A 17,411-nucleotide genomic window follows, 5' to 3' on the forward strand; every position below is an offset into this window, starting at 1 on the left:
TTCACATTAGGAACATCGTATTTATGAGTATGGTTTGCTGACTTGAAAATTATTTTACTTCATGGCAAATTGTGCACACTTTTAATTATTGGCAGAACTAATTAGTGAGGAGTGTCATCTGATTTGCAATAAAATACAGTAACAAAAGTACAGCACCAAATTTAAGAATCTAACAAGTATGTAGGCAAAATTTACAGTGAAAAATTATGAATGTCTGCACTCCCAATGTCAGAGTTTCAGGTCATTCAAAGTATTTTATTGCCAAATTGGGATGCCAGCTTTTTTAATGGGGAACATCACTTCATCCAATTAGCTCACCAGCTATTGTACATTATGAAATGTAGTATTAACTTCAATTAGCTATATTTTTTAATAACAGAACTTCTAGAACAACTATTTGTATTGCTGGAATTATGACACTGAAAAATAATATTCAGAATAATAAATTTAAATGAAATTCAGGCTAAGTAATATTTCGAGATATTCATGTACCTAATAAATATTACATGTAGAACTGTACATAATACATGAATAACTACATTGAAAATATAATAAAATTAGGCAAAAATTTGGTTATTAATGAGAAGTGAAATCATAACTATGTCAGTAATTCCGATTTGGTATATTTAATCATGAATGAGTTATTCTTTTAATTTGTATTTGAATATTTGAGGAATTTCAATTGCTTGCCTAATGTTTACTGGCAGTTTGTTAAAGTTTCTTGCACCATAATATAGAACTCCAATTCTTAATCCTAGATTCTTTATGTGAAAAATATTTTTATGTCTGGTATTATGACTATGAATTGTGGAATTCATACTAAATATGCTCTGTTTATTAACCCAAAATACTGTTGAGGAGTACATATTTTGGCACATAAATGTAGAAACCCCTCAGTTCCTCAAAATGGCTTGTGAATGAGGTTCTGTTACCAACATTATACAATACTCTCATTACAGGTTTCTATGGAATAAATATTTTTTGCATTGCTACAGAAGATATAGCCACACAACAGTACTGAGTGTGAAAATTATGCTAACAATTCTGCCCTGTCAGTCAACACATTGAGAGAGAGAGAGAGAGAGAGAGAGAGACTTCTGAGTGTGTAGCAGACAGAACTGAGCTTTTTGATTATCTAACCCATGTTACAGTGTCACCTGGTTCATTATCCATCTGGGTTCTCCAGAACTTCACACACTGAGCATCATACTGTGCACGACATTGATAACTGTGTCTGGTACCTGTAGGCAATTTGACTTTATTTGGAAAATTACATAGTATGAGTTTTTGGAAGATTAAGGGTTATGCTGTTATGTCATAAGTCTGTCCCATTATTCTCCTGGCTATGGCTAGTATGGTTGTGTTTGGGCCCTTCACCAATAGACTCGTTGCAAAATAAGCAGTATAGTATTTCAAAAGTCTTTAACTGTTCTGAGTAAATCATTTATGTAGACCAAGAACAGGAGGAGACTGGGTCATGTTGTTGTTTCTGGCGACACAGTGGTAAGCACAGTGTTGCTGGTTTCCATTTTGCAAGCTCATAGTACAGTAGTCTTTTCGGGAATCCTGAGCAAAGGCATACAAGTGGTGTCCTCCCTTGTGGAGACACACAGAGGAGAAAAGCAGATTCTGTATAGTTCTGTGGCACACTCAGAAACCTCAAGGGAAATGGAGAAGAAAAATACTTACCAATAAAACCACATGTTATTTGAGTTGACAGTTCCATTCAGCAGCATGATAAAATCAGCGATGATTGACATCTTAACAGTTTCATTTAAGACCTAGATTTCACGTATTTCTTCTCCTTAGTACCATTGGTGGCACTGTACCTCACTGGATTTAAAATTTGTGCAGTCCCTCTGCACAGCATACACACTACCTCTATAAAAATATTATGAAGAGGAAAGTTGCCACTCACCGTATAGTAGAGATGCTGAGTTGCAGAGTGGCACAACAAAAAGACTGTCACAAATAAAGATGTTGGCCAGTAAGGCCTTCGTCAAAAATAGGCAACACACACACACACAGGACAATCCATACAATCCATACCAAGTGGTCCAAGAAAAAAATAATTGGTTGCTTGACCATCTCAGAAAAATTTTATATTTGCTGGGTGAATTCCCCAATGTTTATTAGTCACAAAAATATTTTTTTTAAAAAATTATTGTTTATTATTTTGAAACGGCAGCCATATTTGTTCCAGGCCACGTGTTTTTTTCGTATTTGTAAGCATCTACAATTATTCAGTAGTGGATTGTCCTAAGCCTTTCAGATAAAATGTATTTAGTTCAACACACACTGGGCTACAAATTAACATCATTATCACTTAGCTGAATGTATTATTTAATATATTTTAATAGTTCAAAGATATGAGACACAAATAAAAAAAACTCATTTTTGAACAGTCGTTTTCCAAAGAAAGATTAATTTCTCAGCTTTAATATTTTTTTCTGCTATTACACTGTATAGTATAGTTACTTTTTATAGATTATCAATGGTGAGCAGCTTACGCTTAAAAAAATACACAATTTAAAAAAATTTTTTTTAATTTTTCCATTTTTTGGCCTGCAATATCTTTGTTGAGGGACCAGACAAAAATCTGAAACTTTCACAGTTAATAGACCTCTACGATATCAAACTTCAGTATAAATTTCAACTTTGAGATTCAATTGGAAGTTATGGAAAAAAATTACAAACATGAGTCAAAAATACGTTTTTTAACATCTAGGCTGGAATGTAACAATACCAGAGAAGGAAAGTTGCTACTCACCATATAGCGGAGATGCTGAGCCATGATACGCACAATAAAAAGATTCACACAATCATACCTTTCGGCCATTAAGGCGTTTGTCAGCAGTAGACACACACACACACACACACACACACACACACACACACACACACACACACATGCAAGCGCAACTTGCACACACATCTGCAGTCTCAGAGAGCTGAAACTACACTGTGATCAACAGCACCAGTGCATGATGGGAGTGGCGACTGGGTGGGGGTAAGGAGGAGGCTGGGGTGGGGAGGGGGAGGGATAGTATGGTGGGAGTGGTGGACAGTGAAGTGTTGCAGTTTAGACGGAGGGTAGGAGAGAAGGTGCGGAGGGGGGAGGGGTAAGTAGCGAAAAGGAGAGAAATAAAAATAAAAATAAAAGACATTAAAAGACTGGGTGTGGCGGTGAAATGACAGCTGTGTAGTGCTGGAATGGGAACAGGAAGGGGGCTGGATGGGTGAGGACAGTGACTAATGAAGGTTGAGGCCAGGAGGGTTACAGGAATGCAGGATGTATTGCAGGTAAAGTTCCCACCTGCACAGTTCAGAAAAACTCATGCTGGTGGGAAGGATCGATATGGCACAGGCTGTGAAGCAGTCATTGAGATGAGGGGTATCATATTTGGCAGCGTGTTCAGCTACAGGGTGGTCCACTTGTTTTTTGGCCACAGTTTGTTGGTGGCTGTTTATGCGGACAGACAGGTTGTTGGTTGTCATGCCTACATAGAATGCAGCACAGTGGTTGCAGCTTAGCTTGTAGATCACATGACTGGTTTCACAGGTAGCCCTGCCTTTGATGTGATAGGTAATGTTAGTGACTGGACTGGAGTAGGTGGTGGTAGGAGGATGTATCGGACAGGTCTATTACAGGGGTATGAGCTATGAGGTAAGGGATTGGGAGCAGGGGTTGTGTAAGGATGGACAAGTGTATTGTGTAGGTTCGGTGGACGACGGAATACCATGGTAGGAGGGGTGGGAAGGATAGTGGGTAGGACATTTCTCATTTCAGGGCACGACGAGAGGTAGTCGAAACCCTGGCAGAGGATATAACTCAGTTGCTCCAGTCCCAGATGGTACTGAGTTACGAGGGTAATGCTCCTCTGTGGCCGGACTGTGGGGCTTTGGCAGGTGGTGGGAGACTGGAAAAATAAGGCACGGGATATTTGTTTTTGTACAAGGATTGGAGGATAATTATGGTCAGTGAAGGCTTCAGTGAAATCCTTGGTGTATTTAGAGAGGGACTGCTTGTGACTGCAGATGCGATGACCACGGGTGGCTAGGCTGTACGGAAGGGACTTCTTGGTATGAAACGGGTGGCAGCTGTCGAAGTGGAGGTATTGGTGGTGGTTAGTAGGTTTGATATGAACGGAGGTACTGATGTAGCCATCTCTGAGGCAGTGGTCAACATCCAGGAAGGTAGCTTGTTGGGTTGAGTAGGACCAGGTGAAGCAAATGGGGGAGAAGTTGAGATTCTGGAGGAATGTGAATAAGGTGTCCTCGCTTTCAATCCAGATAGTAAAGATGTCATCAATGAATCTGAAACAGGTGAGGGGTTTAGGATTCTGGGTTTTTAGGAAGGCTTCCTCTACATGGCCCATGAATAGACTAGCATAGGATGGTGCCCTGTGGGTCCCCATAGCCGTACCGCAGATTTGTTTGTAGGTAATGCCTTCAAAGGAGAAGTAATTGTGGGTGAGGATATAGTTGGACATGGAGACTAGGAAGGAGGTTGTTGGTTTGGAATGCATAGGGCATCTGGAAAGGTGATGTTCAATAGCAGTAAGGTCATGGGCATTAGGAATGCTAGTGTACAGGGAAGTGTCGGACAGTGAAGTGTTGCAGTTTAGATGGAGGGTAGGAGAGAAGGTGCGGAGGGGGGAGGGTGTAAGTAGCGGAAAGGAGATAAATACGGTGCCCTGCCCATCACTATTGATGCCACCTCTCTGGCATGTAGCATAAGATCAAGATAGAATAATTGAAAAGCAAGTTGAGTGGCATCAGGTAATGATGACGGGTGAAATCAAGTGCCTGGATGAAAAAGACAGACAAACAACTGATATAATTAGGAAAAAAGATTTCCCACTGGGATCAGCAACAGGAAGAAAAAGGTGAGAGCATGATAAAAGCATATAAAGATGAACTGGACAATTGTGTAGGAGAGGTGGTTGCAAAACACCTTAATGCACAAAAAACAAAAAAATATGACATTCACTTACAAAATATCAATAAACAGATTCCATGACATCTGAATTCAAGGAGTTCCACAAGCTGGTATGCAAAAAAGTAACTACTACTGAGCAAAAAAATTGAGTGACAGAAATCAATAGCTCATTGGAAATTAGTAGTAATAATGTATCCACACCAAAGGGCAGTTTTGTGAACCCAGTTTGCAACTGCTTCATAGCATTGTGGGTAACAATGTGGTGACATGGATTAGTCACTACTCTGTTAATACAAAATGCCATCATGGAAGAGATCATCATACAGACTTGCTAGTTCATTGTATTTAGACTAGATGAAAGAAGCATAAATCCAATGATTTTCATTATTCATTCAAGGGAATTTTGTCCCATTCATGGAATGCGATGCAAAAAAATTGAATTTGTTGGTGGCTTTATGCAGGATGATGCAGCACTTTGGGCAACAGGGGCTGCAGATACGTGTCCAACACATGAGGAATTTGAGAGGTCATTCCTTGCAAAATATTGGTCAAAGAGCGTGTTCGTGCAGGAACGTTTCACCAAGAAAATGTCCAACATTCAGTTATTTAATGAGTGCCTAGGTAGCCTTGGGCAATATTTTGAGAAGTACATTAACAAGAAGAAATATGAGAAAGAGCCTATAATGAATTGTGATGTGCTCCACATTCTAAAAGCTAAATTGACCATGCTGGTTCATAAAAAATCTAACCTACAAAATCTTTGCATGTAGTGGCCATTGACTACCTACGACCATTACTCGGAAGCAGAACATGTGTAAGGTTTGTTTATGCTTGTAAGGGAGACACATTTTGCATTGCTCTTGCATCTTCATGTAATACATCAGCATTGTCCAATATGTACATAATATTGTAATTCTGTCAGAGACAGCAAAGGATCTGGAAGGGCAGCTGAACGGAATGGACAGTGTCTTGAAAGTAGGATATAAGATGAACATCAACAGCAGCATAACGAGGATAATGGAATGTAGTCAAACTAAATCTGGTGATGCTACGGGGATTAGATTAGGAAATGAGAGGCTTAAAGCAGTAAATGAGTTTTGCTATTTAGGGAGCAAAATAAATGATGATGGTCGGAGTAGAGAGGATATAAAATGTAGACTGGCAATGACAAGGAAAGCGTTTCTGAAGAAGAGAAATTTGTTAACATCGAGTATAGATTTAAGTGTCAGGAAGTCGTTCTGAAAGTATTTGTATGGAGTGTAGCCATGTATGGAAGTGAAACGTGGACGATAAATAGTTTAGACAAGAAGAGAATAGAAGCTTTCGAAATGTGGTGCTACAGAAGAATGCTGAAGATTAGATGGGTAGATCACATAACTAATGAGGAGGTATTGAACAGAATTGGAGAGAAGAGAAATTTGTGGCACAACTTGACTAGGAGAGGGGATCGATCGGTTGATGGGGCATATTCTAAGCCATCAAGGGATCACAAATTTAGTATTGGAGGGCAGCGTGGAGGGTAAAAATTGTAGAGGGACACCAAGAGATAAATACACTAAACAGATTCAGAAGGATGTAGGTTGCAGTAGGTACTGGGAGATGAAGAAGCTTGCACAGGATAGAGTAGCATGGAGAGCTGCATCAAACCAGTCTCAGGGCTGAAGACCACAATGAAACAGCATCCAAACCAAGAGGTTTGGATGCCTTCATGTACATATTGGACAATAGTGATGTACAACATGAAGATGCAATGGAATTGCAAAATGTGTCCCCTTCCCAACTGAAAAATTACGTTCATTCACACAACTAGAATAACAGAAATTCAGAGAACTCTGGCAACAGCCGCCACTGTAGAGAGAGATGTAGATCAAATGGTCAATCTCATTCACATAACCATACCCACAGCAAGACAAGCATTATGAACAAAATGGCAGTTGAAATCATTACAACAGATGTGATCACAACCAACACTATTGTCCACCAAATAGACAGTGGCGGAATAGACATGGTGACAGGCATGAGCAGCAGTCCAGAAGTTGTGATCCCAGAGTGAGCATAACCAGACTCAAAATAAGTCAATGAAGTAAGTGAGGCTGGAAGGTGTCCCCCTGGGGCAGTCTCATAGAACAGTAGAGCACGCAGCATTCCATGAATTTAATTAGTTACAACAATGGAGTAATCATGAATGTACAAGAACACACCGAATGTGAAAAATATGTGAATTACAAAGTGCAATCCAAAGTTAAAAACAGGCAAATGTGATATTTACAATGATAACTAGGCAAATATGGTATCTACAATGATAATTCTCGACACAGGTGCATAGTTGATTGCTGTATGTGGCAGTTTGCTTAAACAAATTGTGAGCACCATGATGTACTGACACTCCATATAGGTGCATGCTAGGCTATGGGAGCAGTTAGCATCAAATCCAGACCAAGCTCTACTGCACATCAAATAGGGAAAAATGGTGGTGTCATACATGTCCATCGTTTTGGAATGTCTTAACTACTGAATGCATCATAGGTATTGATTTTCTAAGTGAGAGAAATGCAGTGATCAACCTCTCTGCTAGCAAACTATATGCTATATAATATTCTATGGTTCTGGTCAGAGGGATTTCAGCAAACTATAGGTTGTAATGACATCACCCTGGATTTGATTACTGATTCTGCCAAGGAGTTAAGATAAGATTCACTGGAAAGCTCACAGACCCTGGCCTGCAGCATTGTGATTACAGGCGTGCAAATTTATAGTGTATCATGCAAATGTGAATGAATTGAATTGTATCCATGCTTCACACAGAACAGGATTAGAACAAGTATTGAAATTGTATGATACCATTTTTGAGGTAGTCCAAGTATTATCCATGAATAGGTGTGTCTCCTCACGAGACATACTGCCACACTTAACTACAGTGTTTCCCTGCGGCCAAACACCCAGTGGTTATGAAGGAGATCAGAAAAATGATAGACTGAGGAATAATCAAATATTCAAAGAGTCGTTGCTGCAGTCCATTAGTTTCTGTATCTAAACTAGTGGGTAGCAACACCTTGTACTTGACACAAAGGTAATAAACAAAATACTAATTCTGAACAGATCTTGGCTGGAAACTCTGGAATAAAAAATTCAGAGTCTCTAAAGAGTGAAATGCCTGTCGAGTACTGATTTAAGAGAATGATATTGGCAGATTCCACTGGCCAGAAAATCATTTAAATGCAGTAAATTCATCATTGGTAGAAGCCAACAGTTACAATATTGCCAGGTGGGTTAAATGTAAGCTCTGGAGTATTTGTCTCTGCCCTTGACACATGATTAGTACCTAAATTATTAGACAGAGTCACTGTGTACTGTGGTCTTGCGGTAGCGTTCTCGCTTCCCACGCACGGGGTCCCGGGTTCGATTCCCAGTGGAGTCAGGGATTTTCTCTGCCGCATGATGGTTGGGTGTTGTTTGTTCTTCAACATCATTTCATCATCATTGACTCCAAGTCGCTGAAGTGGCGTCAACTAAAAAGGACTTGCAATATGGCGGCCGAACTTCCCCCGCATGGGGCCTCCCGGCCAACAATGCCAAACGATCATTTCATTTCATTTTAGACAGAGTCACTCTGTTTCATGGCAACCTATTAATAGCTACCTCTCCTTGGGTACAACAAACTGACATACCTCTGAGCACAACATATTGACACACTACAAAAATTAAAAATGTTTGAAGACACTGGAGTTACAGTACCTTTCCAGAAACCCATATTTGGATGCAATAATATAACATTTCTTTGTCATGTCGCCACACCACTGTGAACTGAACCTGATAACTACAAATTAAGTGCTGTAAGGAACTTTACTGTCCCCAGGTCTAAGAAACTGAACCAGTTGCTGAACAGTGAGGCTCTTTCACAGTTATTCAAAGAGGGTGCACACTGTGGTTTTGGTCAAATGAATTTCAGCAAGCTTTGGACAAAATCAAACAATTACTTTGCAGTGAAGGGTTACTGTACCATCCAGAAATGAATCAATATTTTTTCCTATCAATACATGCATCAAATATGGGTCTGGGGATTTGTGTGTTCACATTTCAGATACATTCAATCAATGTTAAACCAACCATACGTACTCTAGTTTTCGCAAGCAGGATTCTCACGAGTTGTGACTACTACAGAACTAGAAGTCTTAGCTGAAGTATCAGCTTTCAAAAGATTTTGTTGCTGTCTACATGGCCACTGTACAAATCTGTTCTATGATCACCAAGCACTTAGCTTTTTGCAAATTATTGCATTCGAGATGAGTAAGATTATTGCTAGTCTTGCAGAAACAAAGTTTTAAGACTCCACACGCCAAGGGCCAAGATAATGTCATAGCTGATGCTCTGTCCAGGCTGCTTGAAGGATTACAGCCCTTATCATTCATTATGATCAGGAGTGTGATATCAATGTGAAGCTTATGACAGATGAAACAAATAGGAGGTTTTTCTCGGATCTGTGTAGAAATGTGGCAAATATGCAAGGTACTGATATAAACTGTTAGAAATGAAACAGCAATTCGAGAGTTTGGCTCAACTGCAAAGGTAAAATCACATTGTAAGATGCAGAATGGGGTGGTATTCTACAGAAGACAACTTTGATTCTAATGCCTGACTGTCTGTATACCCATACAGGCAGAAAATTAGCTCATATGCTATACTCATCATGCCTGGGGCCATTTTGGAGTGGTTAAAACAGGTGAATATTGTTATTTTAATAGCTTATGACTCGAGGTGCATAAAGTATTGAAATCTTGTCTACTTTTCCGGAAGATAAAACCTTCAGGTTAGTGTAGGGAGGGTGAGTTCAACCTATTCTACCAACAAAATCTTTGCCGGTAGTAGCCATTGAATACTTACGACCATTACTCACAAGCAGAATTTGGTAAGAAAATGGCACTCTTGAACACATTACTTTCTCGAAAATTTTTGAAAATGCTGTGAGCATGGATACTGGCTGGTAATTATTGACACCTGTGGTGTCCCCTTTTTTGTAGAGAGGCTTGACAATGGCTTATTTTAACCTGTCTGGGAAAATACCTTGAGTTAGTGATGCAATACTGATTTGACTCGGAACATCAGCTGTAATTGCTCCACATAGTTTTAATATCTAGTTAGAGATGTAATCTACTCCAATAGAACATTTATTTTTCAAAGACTTAACAATTTTCCTTATTCACAAGAGGTTATTAGATGAAAATTAATCTTACTAGGATTTCTCAAAACTGACTTCCATGTACTGCATGGCTTTTTCTTTCGAACTATTCTCATCAATTTTTTTTACCTACACTTAAGAAATGGTTGTTAAATACATTAGCTACTTGTGTACTGTTGGTTAAGATGGTCTCATTCTCTTTACTAGTAATACTATCTACCCCAGTGGTTACTTTTCCTGTCTCTCTTCCAACAACATTTCATGCTGATTTCATTTTATTCCCGAGTTATTAATTTCATCTCTAATACACATATTTTTTTATTTTCTGACAACTTTTCTCAGTATGTTACAATAATTTTTATAGTGTAAAATTACTTCTGGGTCTTAACTAATTCTTGCTGCCTCATACAATTTTCTTTTCCTTTCTGCAGACACTTTAATGCCTGTCGTAATCAAAGGTTTCTTTGAAAACTGTTTGGTGTTAAATTCAGTAATTTTTTGGGGGCAACAATGTTCAAAAAGGGATTTTAATTTATCAAGAAATTTGCATTTATCACTGGCCTTTGGCTCATTATATACAGCTTCCCAATTAACATTACTTAAACTTTCTCTGTAGTGCTCTATAGATACCAGGTTGACCAGCCTCACACTTTTACTTAATGGTTTCTGAACTGTACACCCTGCTAAGCTTTGTAAGTTAATCAGTTGTGCTGTGATAATCCATTTATCACAGGGAAAGCATGTGTCAGTTTTACAACCTTTTGCTGCACAAATACATTATCTATTAGAGTGCTACTGTCCTGAGCTATACATGTAGGAAAATTGACCACTGATTCTAAGTTATATGTCATTAATAACACTTCTAGTTCACTTTTCCTATCAGAATTGCTTAGAAAGTTTACACTGAAATCATCACAGATTAATAACTTCTTTTTGTCTGACAGACAGCATAATAGGGAGTCAATAGCTCCCAATCTCCTAATGGGGACCTGTACACTGTTGCTAATACCAACACTACATTATATAGCTGTAGTTCACATGCACAAACTTCAAAGTGCTGATCAACACAAAATTTGCTCACTCCTACTGTTTTGTACCTATGTCCTTATTTTGTGTAAATGGCAACCCTCCTTTATCCATGCTAGATTTGCAAGTGTAAGATGCTAAATAGTACCCATTTATATTGACACTTTCCATCCCCACAGTTACATGGTGTTCAGACAGACAAAATATATCAATCTCATGCTTATTTTTGGGATCATCTATACACAATAACAGCTCATCTACTTCATTTTTTATTCCCATGATGTTTTGATGAAGTAAATTGATACTACCCTTAGCTTTATCCCTATTTACTGTACATGAAGCTTCTTTTATTCTATTTTTCTTGATTACTGTCTGTCTGGACTTTGGCTTTAACCTAAAAATACCTGTCTGCCTGGTCCCATTAACAGCAGGGATCATCCCTTGTGTGACTGTGGCCCCCTTTACAGTATCTGCTAATAGAGAAGCTAACTTCCCCTTCCCCTTCCTATTTAGGTGCAGGCTATGTGTAGCATATCCCCACCTACCAATAGCATCAACTGGAACAACACTCATGTGAGATTTTGCCAGTGTCTGGAGCATCCTGTTCAGCTCAGTGTTAACATGCCTTAGAGCAGCATTTACCCAGGGCCGATCATGTTGCTGAAAGACCTCCACAAACCCCACATTTGTGTGCCCATTTTGTACAGGTCACTCCTAATACTACATCTTGGATTCATAGCCATGCTGTTTCATGCTCCCCAACTATAATTACCTGATCTTCCTTCTCAAAGTCCTTGCATAGCTGACCTAAGTTTTCTGTCACCTGGCTAAGGCTAGCACTTGGTTTCATGACTGCTACCTAGGAGCAGAATTCTTCTTTTTCTATTCTGATTTGATCCTGACCTGTCTTTTTTCTTTAAGCTACTATTCTGCTTCAACCTACACTCAGCTACATATGGATGAAGCCCTTCCTCTACTACTTCAGGTAGCAAGCCAAACCTATTTATTAACAGAATTTCTAAAGTTTTTTAACAGTTTCCCTTTTTCACCCTTTGCTTGCTACCTTTTCCCTGCACCCCATCTCTTTTCCCCCCCTTAGCCTACATAATTCCAAATACGCATTTTCTAATTCAGCCTTAAGGGCAACAAATCTTTGCCTCCTGTCCTTTCTACATAACCTACATTGCCATGGAGGAGCCTCATGATCTACCAATACTTCCTCACTGCTACTTTTGCCCCAATGAAACCATAACCTACAGTCTTCACAGAACACCCCTTCCTTCAGATTTCTATGGTAACCACCACATTTGTCGCATATTATTTGATAGAAAAATTTACACAAAAGCATAGAATAACTTGGCACAAGACCACTGATGTTTCACAGCCTGTACTAACACGTACCTAAATGCTAATGCAAATAAACTTTTAAACTCACTTTTGAAAGTTCTAATTAACTACCTAAAGTCAGTATGACAGACACAAATTAATTTAACTTTGAACTGCAACGTCTAGCCAAAAAAATAAACATCTACACTTGCCCGAAATTTATGCCTAAATGTAAACAAAGTTAATGACTATTGGCCTTTACAAAATACTTTCTTTTCGATCTGAATATGCTCAGAAAAGTGAAACCTTCATCAGATAGCCCAGCAAAGAAGTAAATGCACTAGTCTAAAATGTAATATTAACTAAATTAGCTCTTATTTCAATATTAATCACTTAACTTAGTGAGAGCTTCGTGGACGTGCCTATGCCAGAGATATTAGCACAGTAGCAGACCTGCGGGAGTGTGCAGGGACATGGCAGGGACAGGACTGTTGTTATTCCATCCTGGACATTCTATCAAATAATACACAGATGATTTGTTGGAATGCTTTATTAAAATAACACAGAAGTAGAAATTAAACAAAATGGAGATAAAACATTTGAATTAACAACAGGAGATACAGGTACATTACTAACATTTGATATAAATGCCTATATATATAACAACAAACATTAATCATCAGCTTAAACACCAGTTACAGAACATGTAAAAATTACGTGTACTACCAAGTAAAGACATCTCCTCTCTAATATATCATCATAATATATGCATTATTACGAACAAATTGCTATGTAGGAGAGATGTGTGAATGCCATCTACCTTGCCCTTTTTTTATGGACCATAATCTAAATCATATAAAATGGACTTTATTCTAAAACACATTTCACTTACTACCTAAGATGGATTCACACAACACTGCCACATTCAGAGTCAATTTGGTAGTAATGGTCCCTACAGATCTAAAAACTAAATGCACGCATCACATATAATAAGACATCATCTTTGGAATAATACTTGTAGATGTCATGCATTTCATTCTATACTAACAAAAAACACTGACTAGATATTCTTTGTTTAATAATAAAAATTAAGGAGTAATAATTGGATCACACAATAGCACATCGACTTATACAGACATTGAGACAAATGTAGGTAACATTTATGGGCACACATGACTGTTGTGAACGATTGCTACTTCCAAGTTCACAAACTGGAATAAGGGTTTGGGTAGACTTGTACACAGACACTTCTACAGGAACAGAACATCAAAACAGCCAGCAGAAAGATTATAGATTATTTAAAACTGACTATGACAGTTTTTCTCTACTTGAATAAACTGAAAATCAAACGATTCACAGCCCCCCCCCCCCCCCCAATTCCCTTCCTTCCATTCTGGACTTTTGATGTCAATCCTTCTTCCAGTCAATTGCAATATTGCATTTATTAATGTAATAAATAATATTAATATTAGTAAATCCAAACACACAACACATTTAAACATTCATTTTATGGGGAACATTAAATTATTGCACTTTGTGTAAAAATTTCAAATTAAATAAAAGAACATTAAACATGAATTCATTACTTCCTTCAGTCTTTTCGTCCACGAGAAATGCATTTTGAAATGAAGTAGTTGTACTTGGCCTAAAAATACAGTGATCTCCTGGTGCATAAATATAAAATCAGTAGATGAGACACTCTTACTGGACTGTATTTGAATTGTTCACCTGAGGTGAAGATATTTCTAAGTAGTAATTACCGTTACTCTGATTTAATAATTTTCATTCTATTGAGTTATAAAATGCTGAGATAGTTATATTCAGCAATGTCTAGGACCAAATGGTGAAATCGCATTTGCATACTGCACTAAAGCACGCAGGTATAATTAATTTTTAAGTATCTGTCAATATGAAAAAGTTAAACTCTTTGTCCCCCTTCAATTATTTACACTGCTCTCAAATTAAGAAGTCAGGATCAAAAGAGGCAAGGCTTCAACGAAGTTATTTTATAAAGTTAGAAATACTGATAAAAAATCAGCTTAGGAATGTCATCCATATGTAACAATAAAGTAAGTACCAATTCACGATTACATTTCCAGATCATCATTCAAATACTCTAGTATTCTTAGAGAGCTAAGAGCTTGAATTAAATGTGGAATTAATCAGTTATGTTTCCAAAGGCAAATACTGTTTCTTCATTTTTACTTTGTTGTACAATAAAATCAAAGAATCTGTGGCACATATTAGTGTGCACATATACAAATCTTAGAGGAATCATATTGTTTCCAAATAATTTTTTTAGTGTGGTCATACCAAAGAAAAAATTATAAATTACAAATAAAATTTCTCAAATCTATCTCCTACATCCAAATGCTTCAGCCAATAGAAGATTAGTCAATCTTTATCAATGAAGAAAAATAAAAAAACTCTGTAGGTATTAGGCATTCCAAGGCTTACAAAAGTAATATAAAGCAGCTGCTCACTTGTTATCAAAGACAAATTATACTAAGACATGTAAGAAAAGGAGGCAGGGATGGTTATGAAGGATAGATGGTAGCACTATGAGGAATACAGCACAGCTCAAAAATTTTAAACAAAAGTTATTTTTTCAAGAGTTACAGAGAAGTGATAAGAATGAATAATATGCAGAAAGTGACAGGGATGGAGATGTGGGGGACATTGTTACTCTGGGGGAATTGTCATGACAGACAAATTTCTGTGCCAAAAATTTCAGTTGTGTATCTAGACAGTTACTCTATGTCTCTTCTATTATAATCTGCATGCATATGGACTAGGTTTTTTTACTGAGTTCTTACAGTCTGTAACTTCCTTTTTATAATTTTATATTATGATTTTAGAATTTTAATCATCTTTTGTCAACTGATAATCACTTCTTTTTCAAATAAGTATATTATTATTATAACAGCTTTTCAGCCATGTAAAAAATATATAAACCTAAAATGCAAGGTTACACTAAGTCCAATTACTTGTAGTCAGGAATCAAGCAGCAATAAAACAATCAATACTATAACTTAATTAACACTATTCTGCATGCAAAATATACATTTGTCACACATTTCAACATGGTCTTAATCAAACAGTTTCAACTGGGGATGGATTGGCTTTCACAATAGTATGAATAAAACATAAAGACAAAGCTTTTCTTGTGTAGCAGCTCTTGTGGGATGGACCTGAACTTTCAATTGAAGGATAACCTTCCTGTGACTCACTAACAGTTAACTTTGTTGTTAAAATTGTTGAACTGTGAAAGTCATCCACTCACAACCAATCATACAATTACAACAACAAGCAGAGATCAAAATTTTCCATGAAATATTTATGCTCTTATAAGCTTTAACATAACAGAAAAAGATTATGGTTAACATATGTTAAATTCCATGACACCTGTAGTGTCTCAAACCATTGTTACAATGAGAAGTGCACAACCTGACAAATAAATATTTTTTGTTTCATACTACTCAGAATAAACTAATATCTGAAATTATCTAGGAAAGTAATTTATTATTAATGAAAAGCAAATCTTTCATATAAATTTCTTGTTTTGTATTCTCTGTCTCTCCCACTCTCTCTTTCTCCTCATACTGAACTTGCAAGCTACTCATTAGGAGATATATTTGGGAGACAGGAAGAGGGGGCACAGATCAGGAGGGGGGGCAGGCATCTGATGCATGTCACTTATTGTGTGACATGTGACATGCAGCAAATGTAAAACAAATACATTGAGGACAAAGTGAGAATTTCAAATACAAAGAGACAAACAAAACATGGTTATGCATAGATAACTTCATTATGCAAGCAAAGAGATTTCTGGTTATAGTTCCTATAAAACACTAAAGAAGATTGCATAAAAAAGCAGATCTTAATTCACAGTAGCTGTGTACTTGATGGTTTGTGCATATAGATAAAGATGTGGGTGATGACATAGTTCAGAGTTTGGTACCTAACACGAAGGTACCTGGCCTGGAACACAATGAACTGATGTATGTATAGTTTGGTATCAGCCATGAGAACTGCTGTCACAGCTGTGAAGAACATCATGTGCACTGGGAGAGATGAAGATGGGTGCCCTGCTACACTTTTAGAGTCATTGCACTTTTTTTGGGGAAATAATTGGAAAAAAAGGGAAGGGGGGAGGAATTAAGTGGCTTATTAGTTAGGATACTTCATCATACAACTTTATATGACTCCGCTGTGAGATGTTACTGCAAATTAAGGATTCCACGGTTTTCCAGGGTTTCTTTAAGTGTATAGAACAGTTGCAGTTGCTGCTCTGGTTTCAGGTTGTAAACCTGAAAAAATGAAATGGTACAAAATAAAGAATTATATATCAAGAAAGTTCCACTCTATATGAACCTATAAAACAGTAAATGGAAGAATACAATGTAACTTACCTAGAAAGTTTTACTCTATATGAACTTACAAAACTGTAGGTGAAAGAATACAATGTAACTTACCTGCTGTAATAATTTTTGAGGAGAAGCTGTATGAATGAAACTTGAAATGTAAACATTCACAAATGTTGCCATCAGGAACTGACAGTCAAAGCGGTCCATAATTCCTCCATGTCCAGGTATTATGTCACCAAAGTCCTATTTGCCAAGAGAAAGAGAGATGATTTCTTAAAATAACTTTGATACTCAGGGCAATTTTAGGTGTCTAGTTACTAGTGAGTAGTTCAGAACTCTTACGTTTAGCTGAATTGTACATTCATAATACACATTATGATGTGGCCTCTGCGAATTATATATTACACAGTGCTGTCCAACACTCTTTCACATGAGGTGTCACAGCCAAGTAACATTGCTCAGTCACACTTGGACAACACATAGAAAGAATTGCCAAAGTTAGTACAGAAGGTAACTGAAAGAAACATGCAAACAGAAATGACCATTATATTTCAAGACAATAATGACACTGAAG

At 37.5% G+C, this 17,411-nt stretch overlaps 1 protein-coding gene across 2 annotated transcripts in view; it reads right to left on the minus strand.

The window, feature by feature from the left end:
* Positions 1 to 13,014: 13,014 nt before the first annotated feature.
* Positions 13,015 to 17,411, minus strand: part of LOC124711531 (phosphatidate cytidylyltransferase, photoreceptor-specific) — a 111,100-nt gene continuing 106,703 nt past the window's right edge. For both annotated transcript variants that reach the window (XM_047241658.1, XM_047241659.1), the window contains 2 exons: positions 16,946 to 17,080; positions 13,015 to 16,780 (listed from right to left, as the gene is read on the minus strand). In XM_047241658.1, the coding sequence (XP_047097614.1) occupies positions 16,691 to 16,780; positions 16,946 to 17,080 (225 nt within the window). In that variant the 3' untranslated portion in view covers positions 13,015 to 16,690. The remainder of the gene's footprint in view (positions 16,781 to 16,945; positions 17,081 to 17,411) is intronic.

Source organism: Schistocerca piceifrons, chromosome 8 (assembly GCF_021461385.2).
Source record: "Schistocerca piceifrons isolate TAMUIC-IGC-003096 chromosome 8, iqSchPice1.1, whole genome shotgun sequence".
In the NCBI taxonomy this organism is placed as follows: domain Eukaryota; kingdom Metazoa; phylum Arthropoda; class Insecta; order Orthoptera; family Acrididae; genus Schistocerca; species Schistocerca piceifrons.